Source organism: Tenrec ecaudatus, chromosome 12, assembly GCF_050624435.1.
Source record: "Tenrec ecaudatus isolate mTenEca1 chromosome 12, mTenEca1.hap1, whole genome shotgun sequence".
Classification (NCBI taxonomy): Eukaryota; Metazoa; Chordata; class Mammalia; order Afrosoricida; family Tenrecidae; genus Tenrec; species Tenrec ecaudatus.
In genome coordinates this window covers 70156878-70170889 of record NC_134541.1, presented here as the reverse complement: position 1 = coordinate 70170889, position 14012 = coordinate 70156878, and the positions used below count along the sequence as shown (strand labels likewise).

The following is a 14012-nucleotide window of genomic DNA, read 5'->3' as shown; positions in this document are numbered from 1 at the left end:
GCAGCATATACTCGAGCGCTCCATTCAGTGATCAGTTCCTGTGATATACCTGAAGAAAACTCAACTCTTCGAAATGCGATCCGTAATTTTGCTTCAGTCTACAGACGGACTTTGAAAAATCTGTAATTAGAATCTGAAATCAACTGGTATTATCATTTCAGTCTCCTCTTAAAATCCACGCTGATTATCTAGGAAAAGTAATGAAGGTGTGTAAGATGTGTAATTCTGAAAAGAAAAGCTGTCTCATATAATAACAGCTATTTCTGTAATTGGTCCTAATCTTTGTCAGGCTCTGCTTCATGACAAAGATTAAAATTTGACTTCCAAACTGATCTCTTCTTTGTTGTAAACCATGTGCTGGCTGTTATTTTTAAGAATGATGAATCAAAGCAGAACGTCTTCTTTTATTGTGCTCTTCCTTTGTGCTTATTGTGCTTTTCCAGAAGGAATCCTGAGAAAGTTTTAACATAATCTCATCGATCAGTCTTGTAAAGCCATCCCAAAAGTGTCCGAGAAAAGATGACAAAACAAGTGTTTGAACACCCCAGACATTTATTACTGCTAGTTTTTCTAATTGCGAATTATAATCGGAAGTGAGAAGTGTCTATATTTGATGCACATTTTCTACTAAAAACTTGGGGTTTTTTTCATTGACTCCAAATTCAATGATAGTATACACAGAGCTTTTAAATTTAAATTTTATAATTCTTATAGTCAGAAAAGAGAAAGACTAACAAACACTTTGTCTTTTGAGCATCTTGTATGTGAAATAATTGTGATATTTCAAAAAGTAAATCTGAGGGCAAAGTGAGTGAATTCCTGCCATACTACTCCATCTTTAAAATAATCTGGTAAATGGTATACCTGAAAAGCACATGAAATAAAAACTGCTATCTTTAATATGAATTTGGTAATTTTTCTTGTTATTTCCTGACATAAAATAGGATGAAATAAGACATATTAACAATTACTTTCTTCTGCTTTTTCTAATGTTCATTAGTGAATAAGGACTTTGGTTTTAACTCTAAAAATGTCTTTGAAAATAAGAATCGCAGTTACTTGTGAGACAAGATTCACTGGTTATTACTAGATCACTTATCCAATTGAGTAAACATCTTTGAAGCACTTTCATCGTTGATTCAGCCTTTAAGATTTGTAATTTAATGTTATTGTGATGTAATTCATATACCGTTCAATTTATTCATTTAAGGTATACACTTTGATAATTTTTAGCATAATCACAGGGTTGTGCAACCATTACCACAATAAATTTTAGAATATTTTCATCACCCCACCAAGAGAAACTCCTATACCACTAAGAGTTGCTCTCTGTTTCCCACCATGCCCATCCTATACAGAAATCTACTTTATATGTAAAGTTGTCTGTTCTGGACTTTACATACAAAGGGATCATACAATATGTGGTTATTTGAATGGTGCCTTTCATTGAGCATAATGCTTTCAAGTTCCATTTATGTTTAGCATTTATCAGTGTATCATTCCTTTATATTGCCAAATAATAATGAATTATCCATTTCTTAGCTAACAGACATTTGGGTAGTTTCTATTAGGCAGTTACGGGCACTGGTGGGGCAGGCAAGTGGAGTAATACCCCGAGGACAGTGCTCAAGGGGTATGTAACCACTTCTGATGATGGCCTTTGAAGCCCTGACTCAGACAGATGGCAGCTCTGATAGCATTGTTACTGAGTTCTCACTGCCTACTTTGCAGAACAGCCAAACCACAATGGAAAATTCCCCAAACTGCCGCTACCCCAGACCAATACTCTCCCTCCAGGCAGCACGACTTCTCTGGCTCCAATTCAGGGACCCGTGAGCCTCACCCAGGAGCTCTGAAATAAACCTTTAAAACTATTTTCTGTCTTTGCCATCTTTCTTTCTTTCCACCACCAAATCAGCTTACATCTGGTGCCGAAACCCAAGACCGAACCAGGGACCTTTCCACCATTCCCTTTCCCTTCTCTCCTGTCCGTCACTCTTTCTCGGGCCCCATCTCTCAACCCATCAACCCTATTACCCCAATCAAACTCAATCCCCAGTTTTCATTCATGACTCCAAGTATACCTTTTTGATAGCTCACTGTCATGCAGCAATATGGAAAGAGTGGGGTTCCAATCTACTAAAGGTTCCCCAATCACTAATGCTAAACTAAGTGCCAGTCTTATGGTCCTGAAACTCCCTGCACAGGTGGCCATCGTTCATTGCAAAGGACATCAAACTGGTGATTCCCCAGTAACACAGAGAAACTACAGAAGACATGCTCGCCCACAGCCTAACTAACTTAAATCAGCCTCACGCCTCTCCCATCCTCCTCTTGTCACTGTCCAATGTCCAGCCACAGGATGCAGACGTGGAATTGCACTCCTTTCTGTCTGAGGGAGTAACCTTAACCCCGGAAGGGTGGGCAGTGCTGCGTCATTGCAAACCCTTGTGAACACTGTTTGCTCTGCCTGCCCCACTCGTGCCTGTCAGCCTGCAGGGAGGACCTAAACCAAACTTCCCCACCCATCAGGTGAGAAGACATCTCCCAGGACAAGACTGGCAAGTAGACTTCACCCACGTGCCATCGCACAAAAAGCTGAAATCCCTTCTTACCATGGTTGACAGACACCCTTACAGCGTGGATGGAAGGAAGCCTTTCCTACCAAAATGACCCTGCAGAAGTAGTTACAGTACACCCTGTTAACCCACATCATTCCCAGATTTGGTCTCCCCACCTCCATACAATCTGACAATGGGCCTGCCTTCATTTCCAAAATCACTCATCAGGTATGTTCGGCACTAGACAGACTGGAAGCTACACATCCCGTACAGACCTCAGTCATCAGGAAAAATAGAAAGGGCTAATGGACTCCTCAAAGATCACTTCACAACGCTTTCTGTAGAACGCTGCCAGTCCTCGATCACACTTTTACCTGTAGCTCTTGCTTGGATTAGAGCCTCCCCTTGGAGTCCCAACTTACTTAGTCCTTGTGAACTCATGTATGGAAGACCATTCCTACTTAACCCACTTACCAATACAAAAAAACCACCACCACCCCTTAGCATCCCACCTCCCTTATCTCTTAAGTCAGCTTCTCCAGGAACACGAAGACAAGGTACCTGCCCTGCTCTGAAGACTCAGACCAAACCTCTCAGGGCTGCACCGCAACCAGGAGACTTGGTGCTTCTCAAAACTCTTCAACCAAAACCTCGACAACCGCCGCGACTGTCAGGTGCACACATCGTAATCCCTACCGCTCCAATGGCAGTAAAACTCTTAAGGGACCCCGGGTAACACCATATCTCCCAAGTCAAGCACCCTCTTAATCCTTGTGGCAGTCACCTAATCTGGTGTTGATTTAAGGATTAAGAGTGTAAAGGTGGAGTCTAGGCTGTCAATCTGGAGATAGCCAATGAGACTTCTGTGGGCAGAATTCTGGGAAATCTCAGAGGCAGAAGACACCTCTCTCTCTCTGCTACTCCCTAGGAGACCTTGCAGAAGACATGTGGGCTAATATCAGATTTGTGGCCGTGGACTGGACTGGGTTGGAATGTTTTCTCAATGTTCAATTCCTCTTATATATAAACCTCTCCTTTATATACATATGCGTGTTTATGAATTTGTTTCTCTATTCTACCCAGACTGACACAATCCTCAAGAGATGTCCTATGTTTGTCAGGTTTTAGAACCCACTCAAATATGCCTTAGCCGTAGCCATAACCCTGTTAACAATGGTTGAAGCCCATAACCGTTTATGTGTGGTACTTTAAGGTAAAAGAAGCCTGCAGTCAACTGAGATAACTTACCTTGTCGGCCAAAACAACTGCTCTCACCAAGGGTGCCAAAGTCAGCTTACAATGGACAAGTACTTGCTGATTCAACCTTTTTTATTCAGAACGGGGCATTCCACCTTCTTATTACTGACCCATGGAACCAAAGATGGGTCGAGGGAGTCACAGGCAACTAGACACCTCTCAATACAGCTCACAGCCTTCAGCCCACTCATAACTGCAAGGAGGATAATTCAAATCACAACCCCAGGCTGACCTCTATAAGGGAGAGAAGGAGGAGACATACCTCCACTCTTCAACATTTTTTGTTTGTTTTTTAGAAATCATTTTATTGGAACCTCTTACATCTCTTATAACAACCCAAACATCAATTGTATCAAGCACATTTGTTCATATGTTGCCTTCATCATTTTCAAAACATTTTCTTTTTACTTGAGCCCTTGGTATCAGCTCCTCTTTTTTCCCTTCCCCATCCTCCCACACTTGTGAACCCTTGATAAATTGTTTTCATATCTTACAACATCCTCTGTCTCCATTCACCCACGTTTCTGTTGTTCATCCCCTGGGGGGCAGGGAGGGCGGTTTTATATGTCGATCATTGCACTCCGTTCCTTCTTTCTCCCCCCACCTTTATGGTATTGCTACTCCCATTACTGTTCCTGAGGGTGCTCTGCCACCTTTTTACAAATTCTGACACTAGCCGTTTTTCACATCACCCTCTCTACTTTGCTTGTGCATAATCCATTTTAGAAGCCACTGAGAACGCAAACTTAAGTGGTTTATTGATGAACGGTATAATGTGGGATCAGGATCATCAGGCTACAACTCACGACTGAACAGGAAGCATATAGACAGTCTCCCTACTTCAGCACTGGACAGCTCTCCTAGCCATACAGCCTTCTCTTCAGTCCAACCCCGAGGACAAGTCTGCATGGTCTTCTCTCGGTCTTGTCTGTCACTGTAGGCTCTACCATTGGGCCTGTTGTGGGCCTGTGGGTATCTTCAGTGTTAGAACCCTTGACCAATGTTACAATGGTTTAGGATTTCCGTAGTTCCCCTGCCCCTCTTTTTTAAAAACAGTTTTATTGGCACATAATTCAGATATACAATTCAGTAGTACTTCAATAATATTAAGAGGTGTAGAATCATTACCACAGTTTGAGAACCTTTTCTCCTTTTTTGTAATTATTGTTAGCCCCCTAATCTCCCTGCCATAGCCCAGGGGGTCATTAATCTAGTTACTGTCTCTATAGAGTTAACTCTCCTGGGTTTCAGGAAAAAAAGAACGTACCAAAACAAACAACCTAACAGCAATAACAAAATAAAACAAAAATCAGTCATAAAGCAGACAATATTAAGAACTAGGACAAATGTTAAATGGATCAAAAGGGAGATCAAATAAAAGGTGTGACATTTTCACCTAACTGCACCTGCAGAAATCCCCCTTACAAATGCACTCTGCTTGACAGCAGGCTCTTCACACCCCAAGTAAATCATCAGAGGGGGTTCGCTGGAGCCTTAAATCCATGTTTATTTTCCCTTTCCTTTTTAACTAAAGACTTTTTAAGATTGTTCAAAAGGGAGATCAAAGGATATTACATTTTAATGTAACTACATCTGTCCTAATTGACTTTACCATGTTCTTTGTCTGATAACAAGGCTATTTCCCTCAACCATGGTCAGTGAGGATTACCTGAGGTTTAATCCATGTGGGGACCCTACTAAAGGATTTTGGGCTTCCACTGTCATCCACAGCCATCTGCAAACCAGGTGTTCACATTTAACCTCTGATACTATTTCCTTCTTCAGATGTGGATTTTGTTATTTATAATTGTTGGATCACACTGGCTGGTGTACTTCCCCACTGGCTGGTGTACTTCTTCCATGTGGATTTAATAGATAACCTCACTTGGGTGGCTGCTTGTTTTAAGACAAGTCTTCAAGACCCCATATGCTATTCTTTCTGATAGCCAGGCACCATCTAATTTATTTCACACCCATATCTTCAGAAATCTCTTTATAAACAGTTTTATTGGCACTTCAACCACATATACAATTCAATAGTCCAATCATATCAAACATAGTTACATAGGCAGGAGGGGGTGAGGGAGGGAAAAAAAAGAGAATCAGATACCAAGGGCTCAAATAGAAAGTGTTTAAAAAATAATCATGGAAACATGTACAAATATGCTCATAAATTGATTTTTTTAAATTGTACAAGCATTACCACAATTTCAGAACATTTTCTTCCTTGTACTCATTGTTATGTGTAGGATTTTTTTACATTTGTATTAGCTCCTAATCTACATATCATACAATTCAATAGTTTAATAATTCAATCATATAAAGAAAAATAGTAGTTTTTCTTACCGCAATCAATTTTAGAACATGCCCTCACCCCCATGGTTAAATTTCTTTGCGTAAATAAATTGTGTGATCACAAACAGTTCTAGAAATCTCTCCCCCTCTCCCCTTCATAGTTTACTCCCCAAATCCCCTCACTCTCCCACTCTCCCACCCCTCACCGCTACATACCCTATTAAATCCTTGCATCAGGTATGCATCCATAACTTCACAAACTGGAAAATCCAACAGAAACAAAATAGAAATAGAATAGTAAGGATAAGATAATAATATAAAGATAAAAATACAAATAATGAGTAAGAAAAGACCACCTTCAATATTTAAGAAGCCAGGAAAGAAAGAAATTTGTGTCATTGAACGCACAAGAGATACTTATACCTGGAACAAATTCAGGTGGGGACAAGGGGGATGTCAATTGACTGAGTATCAATCAAGTTCAATCCAGCAAAATCAACATTACAATGATCTTTGTAAGGCTGTTCCAGACCCTTGCCTGTGACTCCTGGGGGTCGCCATCTCCTTAATCTAACTAGTTCCTCGGCAGATGGGTTTGGGTTCTCATTGTTCTCCATAACTTTCTACCAATTGGCTGTTCATAATTTTAAATCTGATACCTTTTCCCTTTGTCATATTTGAATTTTGTTATTGTCATTGTTAGATCACATAAGCTGGTGTGCTTCTTCCATGTGGACTTAGCTAACTCCTCTTGGATGAAGGTTTGAATACAAGCCTTTAAGACCCCAGACACGATTCTGATGATAGCCGTGCATCATCTGATTTCGTCACACTTTGCTGTAGCACCCTTACGATCAGTGATCATTTCATGAAGGGGAGTATGGAGCAGGGCCATGTTATCAGAGCTAACTGTTCTTGGATTAGGGCTAGGAGTCCAGAATACATCTGCATGTCCATGGGATATGCGTGACTCGGTTTTACTTTGGTGGCCATAATATGACAACATCAAAACTCCATAAGACCAACTATACCAATAACAGCAACAAACCAACCAGAAAATAACCGGGTGTCTTGGGGGGCATGGGGGAAGCTAAAGGCAGGAAAACAAACCCATAGAAACTAAAAAGGACAACATTGTCAATCATCCCCCTGGGGTATAAGGCGATTGCACTGATAACTTCGTAAATTTCCCAATGACAGCCCTCCAGGCACTGTTGGTATGAGGAGTCTAGCAAGTACTTTTCCACCTTGAACCCCAACCTATGAACTGTTGCTCTACATAGTTCAATCTCCCATTCCATTGTGCTCTGTTTAAGTGCTGTATAGAGATTTGTGTCCAGGGGTGAGTGGGAGGGTGCGGGGAACCTTCCTGGATCACTTCTTCTAAATGCTGATCCCTGCCTAGAAAATTGAAACCTTTCATGTCTCTTGTGAGGTGGGCACTAAGGTACTAAATACATGATGATTCTGCGTCCCTTACCATTGGATACCCACCAAGCCCTGGGTTCCCCCTTAGGTCCAATGACCGCCACTTCCACAATCCTGGATCAACCCATCTCTGCTTCCTCTCCCATCCAAGTACCCCATTACTCAGTCAATGGATGCGTTCAACTTCGAACCAGGTCTCAGTTTATTCAGCTGGGCCTTTATGTTGTGTTTCTAGTGTAGCCCCTGCATTATGCCATGCTCCCTGCAAGGTCAATTTTCATGATCAGCATGGTGATTAGTCCATGACATGGTTCACCGAAGCATGAGTAGAAATGTATTCATTGTGTCCACCCAGAAACAAGATCTGGTCCATTGTTCCCTTCAATCATTGTTTAGCATCCCTTCTTGATGTGAGGTTACTTCTCACCAATACGCCACCATACTCCACCATACTCACCAACAGAACTATCAGTGTCTCCTCCAAAATATAGATGCTCCTTGCCCCTGATCTTAGCTTAATTTTCCAGCAAGATTCTCCTTCCATTCGTGGGAGTTGGGGGGTGGGCATCGATTTGCCCCCGCCTTGTCTCAATGCTGTATAACCTCAAGTGGATGGTCATCTCCCATTTTCCCCCTCTTAAAGGACTGACACCAGGCAATGTGAAGTTGCCTCCTTCAAGTTGACTCTTGTGAAGTGCGCAAAAGGGAGGGGATGTGTGGTTCATAGCCGGTAGGTAGCATTCTCTCCTTTTGTTCAGAAATTTGTTTCTAACATTTATTTAATTCGTGTTTCTTATAGTAGTGGACTCATACAATACTTGTCCTTTTGTGATTGACTTCACTCAGCATAATGGTTTCCCGGTTGTGTTAGGCAAGGGTTCTCTAAGGAAACAAAACCAGCTATAGCAGCTAATATATAGCTAATAACAGCTATATATATATTATATATATATTATATATATAATAGATAGCAGCTAATATAACAGCTAATTAGTCCACTCAGCAGTAGAGTGCTCAGTTCAACTCAAAACAGTTAATACACTGGAGGTCCATCAACTCACTTGGGCTGTTGGGTCCAAGGTCAAGGAAGCAGACCTCTAAGTCTTCCCTTGGGTAATGCAGGCAGAGTCCACCCACAGGCAGCAAACAGCAGGGTGGTGTCAACAGTCAGCATTTTAGAAGCTTAGCGAAGAAGGCCCAGATAGGATATCAAACTCCAGCAATGCAAGACAACAGGATCCAGCAGCTTCTAGCTCAAGCGATGTACACGCCAGCAGCATGGCAAAGGAAGTCTAGAAGGAGCCTCATGCTCTAGCGGCATGATCCAGGGGTTGGCTTGTCCCACAGGTGGTATAGCTCACAAGTTGAAGCAGAGAACTACAAGAGAGAACAGGCAGGCATTGCTTAGCTATTTTATCTCTTCCCTCCAATCAAACTGCCACCTGATTAATTCCACATCTTCCTATTGATCCGGTTGTCGCCATAAACCTGCCTCTCACATAGGTCCTTCTCGTCATACGGGTGGCATCGTATTTCACTGTGTGTATGGACCATAGTTTCTTATCCATTCTTCCACTGTTGGCCATTTGGACTGCTTCCAGTTTCTTGCTATTGTGAACTGTGCTGCTATAAACAATGGAGATCATGCCTCCACTCCCGTTATGTCTCTTATTTCTTTAGGGCTATATACCTATTAGTGGTATTACTGGATCATATGGGATTTCAGTTCCCATTTGCATTAAATGTTGCCATATCATTTCCCACGGTGGCTGTATGTATTTACAAGTCCATCAACAGTGTATACGATCTCTCCACATCCTCTCTAGCATTTGTTGTTTTCTGTTTATTGATTTGTTTGGTCTCTTTTGGGTAGGGGGGAGGTTAGCATTGTGGGTGTAAAGTGGTATCTCATTGTGGTTTTAAATTGCATTTCCCTGATGGGCTAATGATACAGGAGCATTTTTTCATGTGTTTGTTAGCCATTTTTATTTCATTTTTGGTGAACTGTCTATTCATGTCTTTTTCCCATTTCTTAATTTTGTCTCGTTATTTTCTTATTGAGCTATTGTAGAGTTCTGTAGTTTGACAATTAACCCTTTGTCCAATATGTTGTTGGTAAAAATATATTTCCCAATCTGTGGGCTCTCATTTCATTCTCCTGATGAAGTCTTTAGATGTGTATAAGTGACGTAATGTCAGCATGTCCCAGTCATCTATCTTGTCTTCTACTGTGTGTGCCTCCTACATTATACATGGTAGTCTATGTTTGCTCTGCAAGTGGAGCCCTTAAGTTTGTTCCAGCCTTCTCATCAATGATCCTGAAAGCTTATGGTTTACATTTGGGTCTTTAATCCATCTTGAGTTTGTTTTTGTGCACGGGGAAAGGTATAGAGGTTTTGTTTCATTCTTCTGCATGTGGAAATCCAGTTTGTCCAACGCCATTTGTTGAACAAGCTTTCTCCCATTGGATATTTCTAGGTCCTTTGTCAATGATGCCTGTAAGCAGATGCATTTATGTTTAGATTTTCTGTTCTGATGCATAGGTCTAGGTTTTACTCATTTGTTACCAGTACCGGGTTGTTTTGACTACTGCGGCTACTTTGTGGGTTTTTAGGTCATACGTTGCTAGGCATCCTATTTGGTTCTTTTTCAGAAGTCCTTTGCTTATCTTGGGTCTTTGTCTGCCCGTATATAATTGGTAATTAGTTTTTTCCATTTCTTTAAATAATTTATTTGGGATTTGAATTGGTATTGCATTGTATCTATAATTGTTTTAGGTCGTATTGTCATTTTCACAATATTAAGTTTGCTTATTCATGGGCATGGGATATTCTTCCATTTCTATAGGTCATTTTTAGTTTCTTGTAGTAATATTCTGTAGTTTTCTCTAATTAGTTCATTTGATTCTTTAGTTAAGTTTATTCCTAAGTATTTCATCTTTTGTGTGATTATCATAAATGGTACTGATTTCTTAATGTCTTTTTTGTAGCTCTCTTCACTGGCATACAGGAATCCGATTGATTTATGGTTATTATATTTGCATCCTACTATGTTGCCAAATTCCTCAATGTTTCCAGCAACTTTTTTGTGGAGAATTTTGGGGTTTCTAGATATAGGATCATATCATCTACAAACAGCAAAAGTTTCACGTCTTCTTTGCCTGTTTGTATTCCCTTGATTTCTTTTTGTTTCTGATGGCTGTAGCTAAAACTTCCAACATGATGTTGAATAAGAACGGTGATAGGAGACATCCTTGTCTGGCCCCAGTTTTCAGTGTTAATGTTTCTAGCTTTTCCCCACTGAGCATGATATTGGCTGTGGGTTTCTCATATGTGGCTTTATTATGTTGAGGAATTTCCCATATGTTTCTATTTTGTTTATCGTTTTGAACAGAAATGCATATGAATGTTATCAAATGTCTTTTTTGTATCTATTGATATCATGTGGTTTTCATTTCTTGCCTCATTTATGTGGTGGATTACATTGTTTTTTGAATACTGAATGATCCTTGTATACCTAGAATAAATTCTACTTGGTCATGGTGAATTATTATTTTTCATATGCTGCTGTATTCTATTGGCCAGGATTTTATTGAGGATTTTAGCATCTGTGTTCATGAAAGATATTGGTCTATACTTTTCAATCTTTGTGGGGGTCTTTGCTGGTATGGGTATTATTGTTATGCTGCCTTCATAGAATGAATTTGGGAGTTTGTTGTCTTTTTATGTGTTTTGGAAAAGGGTCTGTAGTATTGGTTATCAGATTTCCTTTGAATATTTGGTAGAATTCCCCTGTAAACCTATCTGGTCCTAGGATTTCACTTGCTTGGTAGTTTCTTAATGACCTATTCTATTTCTTCTTTTGTTGTGGGTATGTTGAATTTTCAATATCTGTCTCATTACTTTGAGTGGGAGATGTGTTTCTAGGTATCTGTCCATTTCTTCTAAATTGTTGAATTTGTTTGAGTACAGTTTTTGATTCTTCTTTTTATTTCATTTGGATCTGTTATAATGTCACCTTTGTTATCTCTTATTCTGGGTATTTGCAGCTTCTCTTTTTTCCTTTGCTAAGATTGCCAATGGTGTATTTTGTTAATCTTTTAAAAGAATCCGTTTCTTGTCTTGTTGATTTTTTTTTTTCAGTTTTTGGTCTTCCATATCATTTATTTCTGCTTTTTATCCTTAGAGTTTCTTTCCTTCCTTTATAGGAGAGGTTATGTTGTTGTCCTTGTTCCAGTTCCTGGATATGCTGTGTTAGGGTGTTGATTTTAGATTTCTCCTCTTTTTGCAAGTGTGTGTTGATGACTATAAATTGACCACTGATTACTGCTTTCCCTGTGTCCCAAAGGTTTTGATATGTTGTGTTATCCTTCTCATTTGTCTGAAGTAACTGTTTAATATACTCCTTTATTTGCTTTAATACCCAGTCATTTTTTAGTATTATGTTGTTTGAGAAGATTGATTGTAAGATATCAATTTTTTAAAATGTGTTGAGGCATTTTTTGTGGCCTAGTATGTGGTCTATTCTTGAGAATGTTCTGTGTGTGTGTTGGGGAAGAATGTATACTGTTGTTTTGTTGGATGAAGCAGTCTGTGTGTCTATGAGGTCATTTTTATTGATTATGTTATTTAGCTTTTTTGTGATTTTTTTAGTTTTTCTTGATGTTCTATCTTTCCTTTGGAATGTTTTGTGTTAGTCCAGGTTTTGTGTTAGTCCATGAAAATCAAATTCATGGACATTCATATGTGTATAAGAAAGAGCTTTATATACAAGAGCAATTGAACATAGAAAACATCCCAGCTCATTCCAGATCAAGTCCATAAGTCTGATATTAGCCCATATGTCCGATACCAAATCTACAAAGTCCTCTTCGGGCTCACAAAACACAGGCAATGATGCCAAATGCAGGGAGATCACAGGTTAGTGGATAGAAAGTCATGTGGATCCTGTGGCAGTGTAAGCATCTCAGTGCTGGCAGGGGTCTCCACGTGGATTTTCCAGCTCAGAGCACTAGCACAGTTCCTTGTGTCTTGTCAGCTGCAATGTCTTCCAGGGAGTGAGCATGTGTCCTGCCTCCAACGAACTATTTTCTCTCCTTAGAGCCTCCAAATGAGGTCACCATAAGCAATCTGATTGACAGGATAAACTCCACCCCTTCAATCTGAAACCTCAAATTGACAGTAGATTATGTTATGTAATGACCACGTGGTGTATTAAAGTCTCCTGTTATTATTGTTAATGTGTCTATATCCTTTTTCAGTTCTGTGAGTATTTGATTTGATTGATATATTTTGAGGGTCTTTCATTAGGTACATACAATAAACTATGTTTATTATAGTTATTGGTTGCTGAGTTATTGTTCCCTTTATTATCCCTATAATGACTGAATTTTTAATTTCAGAAAAAAAATTTTGTTTTTATGCTTTACTTTTGTAGTTATCAATATATATTACTATATACATTTTAATTAAATGTTACAAAAGTGTCACACTTGGCGTTATAGAGTTAATATGTATTGTTTTTTCCTATCTCTTATTACATTGTTTTCCCTGAAGTCTTATCTTCTCAGATTAATATTGCTACCCTAGCTTTCTTTTGCTTGATCTTTGTTATACTTTGGTTCAGCCTCTGATTTTTTTGGGGGGGCGTGTTGGACAGGGTTCTCTAGAGAGACAAACCAGATTGCTAGTAATTACATATAAATATATTTATAAAGAGATATATAATACAAGAAATGAACCGTTAAATTATATGCAGATAGATAATACAAGAAATTAACAGTTAAATTATAAAGCAGTGAGACACTAGCAGTCCTTTAAGGCTTGAGAGCCACCAGTTGCCAGTCCCTTTCTGTAGAGAGAGCTGGGCTATATATATCCAGGCAGCAAACAGCAAGGCACGTCCCCAACTGTCATCAACTGTCGGTCCCCAGCTCCAGAGATGAACATTCCAATCGTGTGGGCTTGAAGGGACCTCACCTTACAGCAACACAGTCCACAGGCTAGGCATCCCACAGGTAGTGTACCCCTTTAAACTGAGGCACAGAAAAAGCGAGGCGAGGTTCACCGAGCCATTTATCCCTCCGCCCTTCAGTTAATCCTACTTGTGTTTATCGGCCAGGCTGGTACAATAAACTCGCAATCCACCCCTTGCCAACCTGGCACCTGTACACAATTCTTTACCCATACATACTTATATAATTTCCAGATATTAATGAAATCACACTTAGACTTAACATAAATCATCTATCATACATGTAAAAGAAAACACACTGAGTCAAATTATATCTGATATCATACTTAAACAAAGGAAATATATGCAATAATCACATACAAAGAAAATACATCGACAATTACAAGCCTCGCTTTTGCAATTGATCACATGGTCGTAATTGATAGGTAGAATTACCTTCTACTGCTACCCATTCTGTATTGCCTTTGCCCTCAGCAAGCACCTCAGCTGGCTGTGGTT

At 39.7% G+C, this 14012-nt stretch overlaps 1 protein-coding gene across 8 annotated transcripts in view; it reads left to right on the top strand.

Annotated features, from left to right (window-relative positions):
• CCDC15 (coiled-coil domain containing 15) overlaps window positions 1-12833 on the top strand; it is a 124796-nt gene extending 111963 nt beyond the window's left edge. For all 8 annotated transcript variants that reach the window (XM_075564134.1, XM_075564137.1, XM_075564136.1 and 5 more), the window contains one exon: window positions 5-12833. In XM_075564134.1, the coding sequence (XP_075420249.1) occupies window positions 5-126 (122 nt within the window). In that variant the 3' untranslated portion in view covers window positions 127-12833. The remainder of the gene's footprint in view (window positions 1-4) is intronic.
• Window positions 12834-14012: the final 1179 nt, after the last annotated feature.